The sequence below is a fragment of the Meles meles genome, chromosome 9, assembly GCF_922984935.1.
Source record: "Meles meles chromosome 9, mMelMel3.1 paternal haplotype, whole genome shotgun sequence".
In the NCBI taxonomy this organism is placed as follows: Eukaryota; Metazoa; Chordata; class Mammalia; order Carnivora; family Mustelidae; genus Meles; species Meles meles.
The window spans coordinates 55262548-55280806 of NC_060074.1; the positions used below are offsets into that span (position 1 = coordinate 55262548).

General features: G+C 38.8%; 1 protein-coding gene across 1 annotated transcript in view; it reads left to right on the plus strand.

Moving 5' to 3' along the window:
* Positions 1–18259, plus strand: part of GALNT5 (polypeptide N-acetylgalactosaminyltransferase 5) — a 44065-nt gene that overhangs the window by 10902 nt on the left and 14904 nt on the right. Inside the window, exons 2-6 of the mRNA XM_046019190.1 lie at positions 4481–4647; positions 6260–6379; positions 14759–14894; positions 15497–15616; positions 17688–17805. Of these exons, the coding sequence (XP_045875146.1) occupies positions 4481–4647; positions 6260–6379; positions 14759–14894; positions 15497–15616; positions 17688–17805 (661 nt within the window). The remainder of the gene's footprint in view (positions 1–4480; positions 4648–6259; positions 6380–14758; positions 14895–15496; positions 15617–17687; positions 17806–18259) is intronic.

Genomic DNA, 18259 nt, shown 5'->3' on the forward strand with positions numbered 1-18259 from the left:
TGCTGAGTTGTGTAGGAAACCAGGTACATATAAATGTTAGCGTGGCCCGACTTCTCAGCCACCGAAAGCAAGGCACACTCTGTAACTTTGTATTTCCAGCCTCTCTCAGCTCCTTCTGTGCCCCTTTTCCCCATCCTTTGATGCTGCCTCTTTTTCCAGGCATCAGTGTGACCTGTACAATATAATTTCTCTCAGAGTCATCTTCAGTGGGTTCTTTAAATGCATCTGAAATACATGTCTGCCAATAATTGGCACAGGTCCTACTTATTTCCTGGGATTCTGGCATCTAGTGGAATCCTTCATGACCCCACCCATTTGGATTTCTAATTTTAAAACTAAGGCACTATGATGGGATGGAGAGAATGGAAGCTCAGAGATTGGTTAGTGGAGGTGCCTCTCCCCAAATCTCACATCTCTGAGAACTCTTCCAATCTCTAATTTCAAACTGGCTAACATGACAACACTTCTTGGAACTTCCTTCTAAAAGAGACCAAAAGTCTACTGATTTATTATTATATGAGAAGATTCATCGGCATTAGCCTACAAGGTTAACTCCCCGATGTATTCTCGTTTATAACTAGATTTCCTAATATCAACCAAATTTTAACAGTAAAGCAGTTCTCAGGACTTCACAGAGAGGCATGTTGGTTCAGATGGCTCAGGCAGAATTTGTGCAGCTGACCCTTTCTTTTTAGAACTGGTTTATTTTTCTTAGCACCGAATGGTGTAAGGAGTATTTAAGTGTAAAATGTGCATTTTCCATCCATTTGCATTATAAAATTAGAGATGAGGAGTCTTAGGGAGTCACTGATGTCTTCCTCAGGCTATTAAACTCCTCTTAGCTTTACTTCTTCTCTCCCAACATATAGCTCATGATGGAACTTTTACCCATTTTATACCAGTATCCTCAAAATCCTCTACCATTTTTCTTTCTATTTCATTTGCTCTGATGACCCCTAGACTTGGATTAATTTTCCAATCTTCTTTTATCTCCTCCTAAACTCAGGCTGACAGACCCTGGTGGAGTAAATCACACCAGCATTTTGACTAAAATTTTCAGATCTCCTAATTCAGGAAAGCACTCAGTGCCCCTCAGAAATCCTTTCATAAATAGTTGATCAGTACTCCCTCCCATTATTCATAGTGTCAGTTCGAAATACTCTCTATTCTTCTCAAAGCCCTACCCTATCACATTAACAAACATTTCCTCCAACATGAGCTACAAATTCTTTCAACTTCTCTGTGCATAAACTCATCTGTATACATTACCACCTTTTTTCTTCCTATCTCAAAGAAAAATGTCTCTTCTTCCACCATTAATCTTTTGATTTAAGCTCCATTCCATTTCCATTTTTTTTATCCACCCATTTAATACACATTTGTCAAATATTAATTATGTGTAACTATGCTAGAAGCATTGTAGTAAGCAGGAAATTCCGGATGCAGAAAATAAGAAATAAAATCAATAAATTAATGCTATGGCCTCCAGAACCATGAAAGAATATGTTTCTGTTTTTTTTTTAAGCTATGAACTTGGTTACAGCAGCCAGAGGAAACTAATATAATTTGGTTTCAAAGAGTGAGTTGCTGCTGTCACAAACACCTAAAAATGTGGAAGGATTATTCAAGTAATATCACAAGAATCGAATAATAGATAAAAGCAGGGAAAATTTTGAGAAGCACAGCAGGCCAAGCCTGGATTGCCTTGAAGAAATTGCAGGTAGAAACATACATGTTAAAGATGCTACAGGTGAGGGCTTGGAAGGAAGTGAGAAGTACAGAAAAGAAAGCTTCTGTCCGCTTTAAGAATACATATACCGACTTGAACAGAATGTTGGTAAAAAATATAACCACTCTAAGTGCATCTTGTGAGGGTTCAGAAGTAAGTGTAGAATACAATACTGGAAACAAGAGTGACAATGACCCTCACAAGATAGTGGCAGAAACTTTGTCTAAATTGTGTCCAATAGCTGTGTGGAAGCAGAAATTGTAAGCCATGAACTTGGATAGTTAACTGAAGAGAATTCCAAGTCAGATGTTGAGGGTGTGTACTGGTATTTCTTTTCTTTCATAGTAAAATGTGAGAAGAAAGAGATAAATTGAGAAAGAAACTGATAGGCAGATTTCTTTTTTTTAATCTGTTACAGCAGCCACAGGAAACTAATGCAGCCCTTAGGGATATCTCGCATTATTTAGAAATGCCAGTTCGTTGATCTCTAATGTAGAATCAGATCAGTTTGAGTTGCCTACTAGTTGATGTTAACACTGGGTACCTGATTACGAGATCAGGGTATCTGGTAAAAATGTGTCATTTTGATTTTACATCACTTGAAGATTCGGGACATGCTCCTATCAGCCCTCAACTTATTTTTTTTTTAAGATTATCTACCGATGTTAAGTAAAATTAAGTCCACTTTGTCTTAGAGCTCAGATTCCCAAACTGGCCTATCACAACTTGTGGGTTGTCTAATTGTTTGTAGAATTTTACTTACATTGTTTGTTTGTTCTTTAAGACACAGATTCTCAGGGACTATTCAGAACTGCTGGATAGGATTTCTGGGGCTAGTGATTGGCTATGTATGTTTTCATAAGGCTTTGTAGGTTAGTATCATAACCATCCACTTTAGGGAACCATTGAAAGTACAGACCAAAGCTGGATTTGCCTATCTTTTCTTAAGTATCTGCTGTGTGTCAGATAAATAGTAGGTGAGTTTTATAAAAATTTGCACTTAATCTTACAATAAATCCATTCTTCATCTCTGCTTGGATGTTCTTAATCTCTGGCAAATTCAGGTTCAAAAGAGTTACACAATTTATCTAAGCCAGTAATTAGGGGATCTGATATTTGACCACATACTTACCTGATTCCAAAATCCGTGCTCTTAGTACAGAAAAATCAGGATAGTGCAGTGGAATGACAACAATTTGTTCACATTTCCATACATATCCTTTCTAGGCGAATCATATTGGATAAGGCATCTAACTTCTCCAGCTTCAGTGTGCTCTATTTAGAGAAGAGGGTAAAAATAGGGATCTCAGACAGTTGTTATAGTTATCTACATGATAATACTTTATTAAGTACTATTGATAAATGGTGAGTGCATGGAAATATGGTTTTACTATGGTTTTTGCTCTTATCTATTTCTTTTTTAGGGACGAAGCAAAGTGTAGCTATGTCGTCTGGCAGAAGTGCCTGCTCCCACAAAATGCTACATCTGCTGCCAGCTTCTTTTATTCTTGAAAACTTAAGGCTTCCTGAATGGCTATTTCTGGAGCCAGACTGGACCAGAGTTTGAGTCCCAACTCTGCCATTTACTAACAGTATAATCATGAATTGCCTTGCCATGATTTCAATTATTCATCCATTAAAAAAGGGAAGAGATGTTGTTGGTTTAAATTGAAATAATACAGCATGCCTATAATATTTATTTATGGTCATTGTAATTTAATTATGACATCATAACAATAGTTGTGTTAGAGGATGGCAAATACTCTTTGTGAGGTTCCACTCAGCACCCTCCTATGAAGAGTAACAGGCAGGGGGTGGAAGAATGTCAGCAGTGAGGCAGTACACATTGCAGGGTGTGGAAAAACAAAAAACAAGACCAATTACAACCCACCTGAATACCAACTCCCACTGTAGCCTTATCCTCCTCTCTATCCCAGGACTTATTTCAACTGTGGTTACTCTGTAGCACAGAAAGTCTCAGCAAGTAACCCCTAAATAGAGAAGATGAAGAGTTTAATTATATATCTCCATATACATCCATAAATACACTCGCATGCAAGGTGGGAGAAAAAACATTTCCTTTGGCACTTGGCAGGAGGCCCTTTGGAAGGGCAATCAGAAACTACTTGGTAACATTAAATAAGTCAGAGTGTTCTCTTGTGGTATCTGGTCTAAGTAGGATAGCACTAGCTACCATTTGGTGAATTCCTATGCCAGGAACTGTGCTAGACATTTCATGTGTGTTCTCACTAGACTGTAAAGCTCTGTTGAATAAGAAACTTTACCTAATTTTAAAGATGTAGAAGTAGAGATACAGAGTGATTAAATATGGTATCAATGGATAAAGACCTGGGAAATATTGGGGGTGAGATTCAAAATAGTGTCTAACCACCTGCAAAGCCTATGTCCTTCCTGTCCACTACAGCGAGTTGCCACTACATGGACTTCTCACATCTTGTCTTGCATTGCTAGTCCTTTTGCAGCAACTACTGTTACTGGCTATTCTTACTCTGCTTGTTTATTTTGCTTATAACCTTCCCCAAGAAAAACACATGATAAAATCATCATTGATATATATATAGTAGATGTTGGATAGATGAATGAATAAACAGATATATAGACAGACAGACAGATACACAAACAGATAAAGAGAGCATGTGAGAGTATGTGTATCTATATACGATTGCCCTCTGTGACTTGGAAAACCATCTCATTATTTTGAAAATGAGTCCTGCTTATGTCCTGGCCCAGGTGTGCAGAGCAGCTCGTTCACGATAACCTCCCAACCACCAGCGTCATCATGTGCTTTGTGGATGAAGTGTGGTCCACTCTCCTTAGGTCTGTTCATAGTGTCCTTAATCGCTCTCCTCCACATCTCATCAAGGAGATTCTGCTGGTGGATGACTTCAGCACCAAAGGTAGGAAGACCACTCCTGAAAAACCGAAGTCTGATATGAGGCAATAGCAGTTCGGGTGGACGGCAAAAATATCAAATCATTGTTTCACGTGGTGCTTTGGAGGCATAAAGCCAAGCATCTATGGGATATAGAAAGTGAATTCTATCTTCAGTTAGCTGTCTCAGACTTCCCTTCCGCAGAGCCTTCTCTGCCATGTAGAAATGACTTTCTAACTATAGCTCCTTGAAGCACTTTGAAATCCCAGAGACCAGAAGATACTCAACGGTATTATGAAGTCCAATAAGCCAGTACCCTCACAATTAATAGGATGCCTTTCCCAGTGGTAATAACTAGTCAGAGTTAGACTCTATGGAAAACAAAGAAATGGAAGGCCGATGGTTTTTTCCTCAATAGCAAAGCAAGTTATGTGTTAAGTGTTGAGAAGACAAATTGCCAAAAGAACCAAAGAGATGAGGCTTCAACAGAGTGCAAAGGCAGAAACGGTCTGGAAGAAGTGAAGAATCTCCTCTTGGGGTCCTCACATAATTTGTGTATGTAAATGGTCCATTTCCGCCTGAGGTCCCATAGCCACCACATTACAAATTCCGAAAATGCAATGCACTTTAGAAAATTTTAGAAATTAGCAAAGAGAAGACAGCCCCAGTAGAACAACTCAGTTCTGTTCATGACCACAATGGCATGAGCCAGTTTCTTCAGCCTCAGAATTCCTACCATAATCACCCTGAGGTCCATTAGCACTAAAATGTCTTAAAAAAAAAAAGGAAAAAAAAAAAAAAAGAAAAGAAAACTGGTTGAAAATCTTGAGAAGGGGCCTTGAAAGTATAAACAGAAATAGTATCCATTCACCAAGCAAATAATAGTCTTTTTATGAAGGACAGATCCAGGGACCTGAAGAACCATTTGGAGAGATCTAGAGCTTAAATGGTTTTCAGGGTCCGCTTTAAGGAAAAAAAAAAAAAAATCCCACAAGGTCAGTAGGAAAGTGAGCAGCAGAAGCACTTCTGGAAACCTTTCCTACCTGGGATATCTGTCAATACCTTAATTACACATAGAAGTGACTGCAAGTCATGTAAATATATCCCATAAAACCCCAACAACATTCCTTTAGATGGATTCCTCCTTGGCCACCCAAAAGACAAAAGAGGTATGGCTCAGATGGTGTCATAGTAGGGAAGTGACAGTGCCCTTAATCAATTGCAGTTGTAATATCTTTCACAAATTTTCCAATTTGCATACAATGTTTAGCCTCTGGTCTGGGTCTTGGAAGGGGCCTTCGTAAGCCAGGAATTTTGTACAGAAACCTGAGTTTCATTTATCTCAGGGCAAATTTGCCCCTGTCCTGACAAATATTTAGAAAAGGTGAGCCCTCCTATGTGTCACTTGGCAACACTAAAAAGAAGGATTTGGAATTTGAGAATACAGCTTGGAGTACTGAATACAGACAAAAAGTCACCCAAGAAAATGACATCAGAAAATAAAATCATGGCCCGAGGAGTAAAACTTACTGCTACAGTAACATGGTTTCTGGAATTTGATGTTCAGAAGCCACTGCTGGTATTATCCCGATCTTGTTACTTAACATGTGTCCTTGTCTATTCTTACTGTGATATAGACTACCTAAAAGGTAATTTGGATAAATACATGTCTCAGTTTCCAAAAGTTCGGATTCTTCGTCTCAAAGAGAGACATGGCTTAATAAGAGCCAGGCTGGCGGGAGCACAGAATGCAACAGGTAAGAAGCTGCCAATTCTTTTTTGTTTTAGTTATATTTTTGTTTTAGTTTATTTGCTTTCAAATATATAGCAAATTTGAAACAAAACTTCAGTGAACACCCACGTGGCCGTCATCATGCCACCAATTTTTAACTTTCTGCTCCATGTGCTTCATCACACACACACACAAACACGTGTTGCTATGTACACGGTTTTGTCTTCAACTTTTGAATTCACAGACATCATGACACTACAACTCTGTGTACCTTAGTAGGCATCTCTGCAAAATACAGACATTCTCTTAGATAAGCACACTTCCCTATCTAAATATCATCTGGTTTATGCTCTTTCAGACCTCCTCATTGCTCCTAAAATGTTTTGTATAGCTACTTCTCTCTTTTGAAATTTGAGATCTTATTAAGTTTCATGCACCACATTTAGTTGTTTAGTCTCCCCAGCTCCTCAGTCTAGCGTAGACAACACTCTACTTCCTGTTGATGTGTTTTTAAAGAGTCCAGGCCATTTGTTTGTACATGGGATCACATTCTGAAATTTTCTCATTGTTTCCTCATGTTACACTCAGGATAAATGTTTTTTGGCATGAATAGTTTGTAATATTCTACTATGTAGGTGGTAGGAATTATGTATTGCTTAATGGCTTCAAATCATTGACACAGGATGTCAGGTTGTCCCACTGTGGATGATGGTAATTTTGAACTTTTGGTTGAAATATTGACAGCCATATTTTTCTTTGGGGGGTAAGAAGTATTTGTAATGTGATACCTTGATCCAATGAATACTTTTTTCCTTATATTTTACTCAATGGTTTTGCACCCATTGATGATAATTACTTGAATCAATTATTAAACAGAGGGCTGTCCATTTCTCTGTCCTTCCCTCCCTCTTTTTATTCCTCCCTTCCTCACTCTCTCTCCTTCCTCTTCCCCTCTTATGCTCCCATCAACAGGAATTTATGCTAAAAAAATTAATGTATATTATTAACTTCCTTTCTTCTGTCTATTCCTCCCTCCTTCCTTCCTTCATTTATCTATTTATTTACTTATTGTACTCAGATTGTCCCAAATTGGACCACTTGGATCCCCTTCAAGTCTATGCTTTTTTGACCTCCTCTCATTGGTATTTGTGGACTTAGAATTGTTTACTTTTCTATTCCTTGACCTACGTGCATGTCTGTTCTTCTAGTACTTCTGTCTTCCCAAAGAGCAATATAATCTTCTTCTCTTCACCTCTTTTTAGTGTGTGGGTGTTGATGAGTGAATGGGAGGAGCCAAATCTCTTCTGCCCATCAGTACTCTAAAAAAAAATCAAACATATTGATTTATTTTCACAGCCTTCTGTGGAAAGACCCATTCCCTATAATAATTACTGAACTTATATACCAGGTTCCATTCTGAATATTTTCTGCAGTAACTGATTTCATCCTCACAATAACTCTAGGAGCAAAGTACAATAATTTTCCTCATTTTACAGATGAAGATATGGAAGCACAGAGAGGTATGACTTGCCCAAGTTCTCCCAGCTAGCAAGTGCTACTGCAGGATTGGAACCCGGAAAGCTTAGCTCCAAATCTGCACTCTTATCTGCTACATTTTCCTACCTCTAGACATCTAGCCACGCTTGCCCTAAGCTATGGTATTACTGATCTTCACCAGCTTGAATTTAAGCATGTTATTTTTTTTTAAGATTTTATTTATTTATTTGAGAGAGAGAAAGAGCATGAGCTGGGGGAGAGGCAGATGGAGAAGGAGCTCCCCACTGAGCAGGGGACCTGACATGGGGCTCCATCCCAGGACCGTGGGATCATGACCTGAGCCAAAAGGCAGATGCTACTGACTGAACCACCCAGGTGCCCTGCATTTAAAAGCATGTCCTAATGATAAATTATCTGCTCACCTAGTTACACTTCCTTGTAACTAGACCCCAAATTTTGAAACTTTTTTATCCCATTGGTTTGCTAACAAATTTCTTTGGCCTGTAATGGAAATTTAAAATGAACTACAAATACCTCACACCAAAATTGACATTGCGGTGATAACTAAGATTCTTAATGGTAGACCACATTTGGAACATTAAGTAAAAATTCATGTTTGATCTCTTTGGGGAATAATTACACACAAATGATACAAAAATAGGATAGTGAGGAAATAGTCCAAGTAGGCAAGTTTGGGGCTAAGGTTGAAGAACCTTCTCAGGCAAGTGGAAAAAGAAGTGCAAGGTCCTGGTAGAGACATATGTTCTGTGTATTAAAGTTAAGGAAAGCTTATTATGGCTGATGGGTGCTGAGCCTGGAGAGAGTGATAGGAGATTCCTCTGGGGGGCAAGGCAAAGGTGGGCTTTTTTAAAGCTTGGAGTCATTCAAGGAGTGTAGGCATTATTCTTGGTATCATATGAAGTACATTAAAGAAGAGGATAAAATTGTTTGGCTTAATTTAAAGCTCAATTTGACCACCTGTAGACAATGGGTATTAGGGAGAGGAGAGAGGAAGGAGGGAGACCAATTAAGAGGTTATCATAGCAGCGCCTGGGTGACTCAAGTCAGTTGAGTGTCCACTTCTAGCCTCGGCTCAGGTTGTGACCTCGTGGGTGGTGAGATTGAGCCCCACAGCTGGCTCTGCACTCAGAGGAGAGTCTTCTTGAAGATTCTCTCTCCCTCTGCACGCCCATCACTCATTCTCTCTCTCTCTCAAATAAATTAAAAAATCTTAAAGAGAAAAAAAGGAGGCTATTATAGTTGTCCAAGCAAAAGGGAGGTACAAGGACAGTGGAAGGAAAGGGTCAGAGTAAGACTATATTGTGGACATGGAGACCACAGGACTTGTCATCAGATAAGATATGAAGAGAGTAATAATGAAAGGAGTCCAAAAAAAAAAAAAAAACCCGAAAAACAAAACAAAACCCTATAATTGGCATCTGAGCAACTTGCTGGGCTGTAGGGCCATAACCAGAGGAACAGATTTGGGATTGCAGTTGAGTTCTGATTTTGTCCATGTAAATTTGAGATGAAAATGAGACATCCATGTAGAGAAAGCTGACAAGTGCAGAACAAAAATTTACTGCTTATAAAAACCTTCTCTGTGCCTGCCTGGAGCACAGAGCATGCTGGCGATGATCTCCAGAAGAGTCTAAACTGTTAGACAACACGGGAGTCCTCTTCGGATGGGCTGCATGAACTTGCTCAAAGCAGTTTTCAAATCGGCCTGCTCAAGTACTTGTGTTTATACAGCCAGCAAATAATTTCTTTGAATTTAGAAAATCCAAATGTAAAAATATAAACTTGGCTCTCAGTCAGTCATTAACATGCTTGAACACATTAGCTCAGTTTTTGTTGGGTAACTCTCAAACTATTTGGACCATGACCCATGTTAAGAAATAAATCTTACATCACAACCCAGTGCATATATATGTTGCCCATACAACTACAGTAGACATTTCATGAAATAACATGTGTAGCAGATTCTAATACCTTCTTTCCTATTTTATTTGTTTTTTAGAGTCTGACAAAGCCCACCATATTGTTGCAATGACTTGCTAATGTCACAATGAGTCACAACTTTAGTTTGCAGAGTCCATCTAGGTACATCTTAATTGCTTGCCACTGTCTAGTGAAAAGTTGCTTCTCAAACTATCAGAGAACTTTTTTTCTTTCTAATTTCCAAATCTTGTGGACCCACCCCTTTGTAAATTATAATAAAGATAAACAACCTAAGAAATAGAAAAAATAAAGCTATAATCACAATTATATATGCACACATCTATACTATATGTATATAGATATATGCATAATTTATTATGTATAACATATACATGTGTGTATATATAACATAGATAAAATACATAACATAAAAAATGACATAACATAAATATACAACATAAATAATGACATATATGTTATATAATACACATATATAAAATAGAGAATAAATTAACAAATTCCAGCAACCTGCTAGAATCTTAAAGCATTCGTTTTCAATTTCTGTTCCTGTCTCTGATGGCAGGGTCTGTGGCCCACACTTTGAGTAACATTGGCAGAACACCAATCCCTGAATTTGGAATGAAGCTGAAAAGCATGTTCTGTTGGGATTAGTAACAGCCTTGTCGAAGGAAACATCCAAAAGCCCTAAAGTGTACCTGCCTCCTGTAGGCAATTCAAGGGGATTCAGAAGCCCATACCAGTTTTGGCTGAGGAAATAATTCAAGGACCATTCAGGGACTGGCCCTAAGTGGGGCTGGCCAGCCTGTTCGTTCTCCCAGACTCTCCCCGGGCATTCCACAGCCATCACAAGTAAAGCACAGGCAGGAGACATTGTGGGCCTGAAAAGTCTCTGTAATCAGAGATCAGCAAAGATATCAGGGCAGAAATTTTCTCTAGACTGCCTCAGCCAAACAAAGAGATGAGAGACAAGAATCTGAATTCAAAATCTGACAGGCCCTGACAGCTATTGTTTCCTAAAGGATTTTTCCTTTAGGATTCAGAGAAAAGGGAGGGGAAGCCACAGGCAAGGATGAGATCAAAGATCCAAGGACCTACAGAAACTGGCCAGATGGCCCCATTTTGGTCCCAGGGTTTTATTAGACTCTCCAAAAGTATGTAATATGAAATAATAAGGGCAAAACAGTGACTCTCTGACCACTAGCAATGTTCACTACATGTTCAGTTTCCAGTGTATGACAGGTTCTTCATCTGAATATGATTCAGGCAAAAAGATCGGGTCCAATCAGTCATTTCCTGAGATGAAGGAGATAGAGAGTTCAAGTATGATTTAAAAATCTGAACAGCAGTCCAGGGTCAATGGGTCTCTAGGGAAAGTGTCCTGCAGGAAGCCAACAGGAGTAAAAAGAGATGCAGTAATTGAGGTACAGAGTGAACAAGCCGACCATTCGGATCTCATGTGAGTATTGAACAAAAGAGCAAGTTATTGTCCTACCAAGATGAGTCGGCATGGGCAGGTTCAATAGTACACTCTGGAGAGTCAGAGTAGAGATCAGATTCTCATTTCCTTTATAACAAGGGAATTTGGCAAAATACATGACATTGCCATGAGCATTCCAAAGAATCAGTTGGCAAACTTTAAGTATGTGAACTAACTAACTAACTCCTGGACAGCCCTGAGGTCTCCTGAAAAGCAATAGTCCTTCTGTAAATTTCTACAACTTGTTTCTGTTACAAGTAAAACAGATGGTTTCCTTAGCATCACTTATAAATTATTATGTAAAATTAAACAGCCAGCCAGGCCCACATCCCTCAAGGAACCCTAAACACAACCTTCCAAGACTAATTGGTGCTGGCAACAATATCCCAAGCTGGTTGGCTAAATAGAAATGGGGGCGCCTGTCATCAACAAGGAACCAAAGCTTTCTGGCACGTTTTTCATCTCTAGGTTGGTCAAAAAGTAAATAAATACATAAGTTACAATCAAACCCATCTGCAGACAATCCAGCATCACTGTTATCTACTCTCAGGAAACAGAAAAGCCTGTCATGTGGTCATCAAGATAAGATTCTTTGGGGCTCTAGACTAAACACTCATTGAAAAAATAGTAATAACACTAGCTATTTATAAGGAATTTAGGTATTATATAGATCTTAGAACTATCCCCATAAGGTAAACCTCAGAGAGGTTAAGTAATTATCCAGTGTGGCTAAGGAAAGCAGAGTTCTGCGGCTTCGATCCTATGTTCATTTCACCATGACACTTGGGGTTATGAAGAGTGTATGAAATGTCCACAGACCATACCCACCACAAGTAGAAGTCCTAGCCAGAGTCAGTTACATAGACAGCTCCCTGGTCTAGTTCCGGAGATCTTATTTTAAGTGAAAGTGTCTGAAAGTGGAGCAATGACATTCATGCATGGGAGGATTCTTTTCTCACCCAAAATAAAACAGTATAAAATTCCAGTCTATGTTTTGGGCAGAAGCTGCTTCCTTTGGGTTCTGGCAACAAGTGAATGAAAATCTGTATGGGAATCTGGGCCAGGTGGGAAGTGAATGTAGGTGTGGGTACCCATCCTGCTGCCACCAAGGATTTAGAAAGTCGATCCAGGCATCTTTGACCTTACCAGCTACCAGCTTATTCTGGGGATAGGGACTGGTAGTCTGGTAGAGGCTGCTCTTTGGTTTGAATGGACCAGCAGTTGAAGTAGTGAGAAAAAGGAGGTTATCTTCTGCACATGCTATTCATAGCCAAGTGGGACCTAAGCAGGCCATGTTTGCGTACCCTACATACCTAGATAACCCCTGTGAACTTTCCCACACAGGGAGCGGGCTGTGCAAAATAACACCCTTAGTTGATTATGAGTCATAATCAACTAACCCATAATCTCTGAAAATAGGACTCCACCAGCATGATAGGGGTTGTAACCACTGTCTCCAAGAGTTGGGGGTAAGAGAGGAGCGGGTTTAGTCTAGCACAGCCTGGTTATGCCTAGAGACTTCTCAAGGACATTCCTCAGCAAGAGCTTGGCTAAGGTCAGTTTCTTTACTCTCATGCAAAAATACCATTGTTGATCAGTTAATAAGATATGGAACCACTAATTAAGAGGTAGTTTATAGTTTTTAGTGCCTAACTTTAAGCTTTCCCATTCTCACAACCCTACCTCTTTATGGCCATTTTTTTTCTTTCATTTTTTAGGAACACAGGCAATGGAATAAACTATGTGTTTTCTAATATCAAGCTGCCACTTGGCTGAGCAAACTTGAAAAAAAAGTGCTGAAGTTCTTTGTTTCTATTAAATGGGAGTAAAACTCAGACCTACATCTCATTTCTTAAATGGAAAGACAAATTAGATTTATACTTCAGGTTTTTTGTGTGGATTAAACAAGACAACCATGAAGAATGTTTAGGACAGTGTCTGGCATAGAGTAAGCACTTAATAGAAGGTAACTGATGTTGTTATATGTTTGTCAAGAGCTGAGGGGAGCAGTCAGGTGTCAGTGTGGTCGAGTCAAACAATAAAGCCAAAAGGAAAGTAACACTCAAATCTTTATTTCCTCCACTAATATAACTAAGAAGTATAAGAATTGAAAAAGAAGAAAGTGCTGACTGCCTGAATGTTCCATGTTTCCCTGTATAGAAATGGGCTGGTAGATTGGGCAGATGTGAGAATCATCTCACTGCCTAAGGAGCCCAGAACAAAAGGCTGCTCCTATATACATTACAGCCTGGGCCTAGAGTGGGGAAAGGAGAGGACTTGGAGTGGGAAAGTACTGAATGCTGAGGCAGGTGGAGGAAAATGTCTTGGAGACCCCCCCCCCCCACCTCCCATGCAGTAAGACAGAGATCTTGGCCTAAAAGATGCCTCCAATGGAGGAACCTGAGCTAGGAATGAAGCTATGCTGAGAGCATGTCCTCTTGACTGCAAGTCCCTTCATAGGCTGTGGTGTACTGGCTGCAGACCACGTCTGGTGTGAGAGGACAACCTCCACACATGAGGACTTGCTGGGAAAGCCTTTGTAATTTGGCTATGGTTGGACCTGAAAAAGCACATCTAGGATTTTGGTCATAACCCAAATTCCTCAGGTTATTATTAATCTTCACACACACACACACACACACACACACACACACACACACACACCACTTGTATAAAATCTTTTGGAACAATGTAGATGCTACAGAGAGTTACCTCACACAACTAATAAGAAAAAGAAATTTAATGTTTGTTTTTTGGACTCCAAGGTTTTTTTTCTTTTTCTTTCTTTCTTTCTTTTTATTTTTTTTCTCTCTCTCTCCTGCAAGCTTTTGATTTTTTATTGTGGTAAAATAAACATAAAATCTTAATTATTTCTTCAGTGCACAATCCAGTACTCTGAAGTATATTCACACAGTGGAGCAAACAATCTCCAGAACACTTTTCCTCTTGCAAAACTAAAATCTGTACCCATTAAACTACTCCCTAGTCTCCCTCCTTATCCCTGTAACCCTTTTTACACTACCCTCTAGATTTACTGATTCTTCCTCTTTTGTTTTCACCCCTGTTATGCTGAATGATTTCTCCTTTTTGTCATTCCTAAAGCCCACCTTGGAATACGAAACTCTGCCTGGTCCATAGATCCCCATTCCAGTTTAATGGGACCCATCCTTCTTACAAAAGACAAAGCAGCCACCTTTACTACTAAAGATTCCCTTCAAAGTCTTGGCTATCCATTCTAAGTGGCTTATCAAGTTTTCACAAACAAAAATGATGCTTGCCCTAAGGACTTCTAGAAACAAAATTCATTTTATTTCACTATAGAATGAAATTCTAAGGACCAGGAATTCAGTAAGAAGACTATTATCCTTATAATCACCTTTCTGGAGCAATCCCCAAGACCTTTGAACATGAAGTACACACACTCAGTAAATCTGCATTTTCAAATGATTTTTTTTTCTGGCTCTCTAGGTGATGTGTTGACATTCTTAGATTCTCACGTGGAATGTAATGTTGGTTGGTTGGAACCTCTTCTGGAAAGAGTTTATTTAAGTAGAAAGAAAGTAGCCTGTCCAGTAATTGAAGTCATCAATGATAAGGATATGAGGTAATATTGTCATATTACACAAGATACTTCTAAGTTATCTTTAACTAACAACAGCAGAAAGTACTGGTCATATTCCTAAAATGCACATTTTTGGAAATCTAAGAAATATACAGTTCATCCATTTAAATAAATGAAAATACGTAATAGATATCTTGGGATCAGAGAAAGTCAATGCAGTAGTTTATTTGGTCATTGAAATACTTAACTCTTAATAGCAATAAATCCTAAGATTCATTGTTCAGTTCTTTCCTCTTTCTAGTCAGCTGTACCTGAACCCAGAAAATATCTACCTTCCTTAAGATTAGTTCATCTTTTTGTGGGAAATATACATTTGCTCCTAAATTGTTTTTTCCCCTCAAAAAATAGTCAGAACATTATTAAAAGTTGAGTATAAGTTAAAAACTAACAATCCAGCCAGTTAGTCACTAATATGACTTGTACTCATAAATTTGCTTGAAATGTTATTAAAAAGTTTGTGATCATCTAAAATCATTTGTGTAAGCACTTGTTCCATTCATTTGAACAAGACATGGTATCAGGTTGATTAAGTATATGTGTATGATCTCAGGCAGCACTGTTGGTTTTTTGTTTTTCTGTGTTAGTTACATGACAGTAGACAACTTTCAGAGAGGCATCTTTGTGTGGCCCATGAACTTCGGTTGGAGAACAATTCCTCCAGACATTGTTGCAAAAAACAGAATTAAAGAAACAGATATAATAAGGTAAGTATGCGAAATTTAAGATTAAAAAGCAATCATGTGTCTTTTTATAAAGGTGTAGGAAGCTATTCCACAAAATGAGTATTTCCTGCCATTCTGTAGACCATCAAGAATTACAACTTTAACCAATAGATAATCAAAAGCGAACAAAGTTTTCCTAAGGTATTACTTTCCCACTACCAAAACTCATTTTTTATATGGTCAATTGCACCTTATTCACCCTGAACCCAGAGAAATTCACTAATACTATTCCCGTTCTCTGGGGTTTACAACCTAAGAAATACATACTAATTGAATATGCTGTATAAATGCCACATAAACACACATAATGTTAAAGCCAACATGAGTAAAAACTAGAAGAGTAAGTAATAGTAGTAAAAATATTGTAATAATAGCTACTGTCAGGATTTTCTTTTCAATTCTAGTCTTTCCCTTTCATGGGAGGGGTGCCAAATTCTGTGAATGAATTGAGAAATAGATACAGAAGGAGGATATGAATTAAAAGTGAGGCTTCATTGCTGGAGAAGCTGAAATGAAGAACACAGCTTAACCTGAAGCCAAAGTGAGAAGTTCTGAACACTTCCCCCAGAGTATAGACCTATAGAACAAGCATGCAGCCAGCCTCAGGCAGAACAGCAGGAATCCCAAAGTCTTCCCCCTTGGAGAGAGAAGTTGAGCAGACAAGTGCCAAGAGAAAGCCTAGGGCCACAATGGATTGTAGCATTATTTCTCAGAATTTAACCCTCAGTAAAGCAGGCCTCATTCCTTGCTAGGTGTGATCCCTTCAGAATTGTTATTCCTAGTGAGTCAGGTACTATCATTGACTAAACACTGTGCATTTAACCCTCTCTATTACCCCAGGAGAAAGATGGTGGTATTGCCATTTTAGAGATGAGGAAATTGACCCTAAAAGAGGTAATTTTCTCAGGGATATACAGTTAGTAAAAGAACAAATTGGGATTCAAACCCATATCTGCCTGAATTTAACACACTCTGATCCCACATCTAAAGAACCTCTTTGCCTTTTTCAGACTCCCGTTTTGAGGATCAGTGTAGTGATTGAGTTCAGATTATATTCCACATAACATTAGGAAGAGAATGCATTCTGGATGGACTAGAAAGGACATTTGGACATTCAGGCAAAATATGTGCATAAATTGTGGGGGATGGGAAGTAGATGTGGGGCAGAAATTATCTTACATTGCGTTGTACCCTAAACCCAAGACAGGCTCTCCACACAAACCTTTCAACTGGGTCAGTGGTAGCCACCATGGGAAGTGATTACTGCCTTGTCCAGCTGCTGATTCAAGTGTAGTTTCTATCCCCCATACTCTATAACCGTCGTGAAGGCTCTGGAATCTGACTTTTTGGATTTAAATCTCAACTCTACTTCTTCCTAACGGTGTGAGCTTTAAAAAGTCTCTTAACCTCACCGAATCATCTTTTCCTCATCTTTTGCGTTAAGACTAATAAAAGGAGCTACCTCTATCATCTTAGAATTAAATCCGATTATATGACATGCTTTAAGAAGTGTTTGCCACCTAACAAGCTATCAGTAAACTCTGTCTACAGTTTGGGCGGTAGAGTAGAGTGAGAGATCATAGAGTCAAACCAGACCACCTAAACTGAACCCTTGATGTTCACCATAGTAATCTGGGAACTTGGGAATTCCTAACCATTTCTGTGCTGTAGTTTCTTAATGGTACATACTTGTAGGATTTTCGTAAAGTCTGAGATAGTACATATATAATACAACAGTGCCTGGTACTTCCTATGCACTGTTAAGTAAGCATTGTTAAAAATAACCTATCTGGAGAGTTTGTGTCAGAGAGTAAAGGGCAAATAAGAATCCTACTTCCAGGCCCCGTCTTTCCTGACCCTAATCAAGCTCTGCCACCATGAACCAGGGAATGCTGACTTCAGGGCTTTTGTGACTCCATTCCAAGACCTCCCCACACTTGGTAGCTATTTTGAAATATCTCCTGATGCCATCACAACTACACAGGGGACCCACTTGAAAAGTGAATTCTTTTCATGACATGCAAGCTTAAAAACACAAACATTTCTTTTGTAGGTGCCCCGTCATGGCAGGTGGATTGTTTTCTATTGATAAAAATTACTTTTTTGAACTTGGAACATATGACCCTGGGCTTGATGTCTGGGGTGGAGAAAATATGGAGCTCTCATTCAAGGTATTACCAAGTGGTCCTCAAATTCTCTCTACAATTAAGACTTTATCATTTGGTTTCATTTTACTAATATAATTAGATATGGGACTGCCTCGGGGAGGAAATTCCACAGAAATTTTAGGGCCTCTAGATTAATGTTTTAATATCACAGGTTAAATTTGGATGAATCAATGGCTCTCATGAAATTTATTAGAGTTCCCTAGTATTTTATAACACTGTTTCTACATGTGACTATGGGGGGAATAATTATCTGCCATTCTGTATAAGTGCTGTGGGATTCATACTTCATACAAAATATCTCCAGGAATGTTTTTCTAGTATATCGGAAGTAACGAAATCATTGAGTGAGGGGTCATGTTAGACAGCGCAAGTGACAGAAGTACAAAAAGTGCCTTTAGAGCAGGCCATCAACAGGCAATGGTGCAGCAACTCTGGACATCTCAGACAGCTCTGGGTA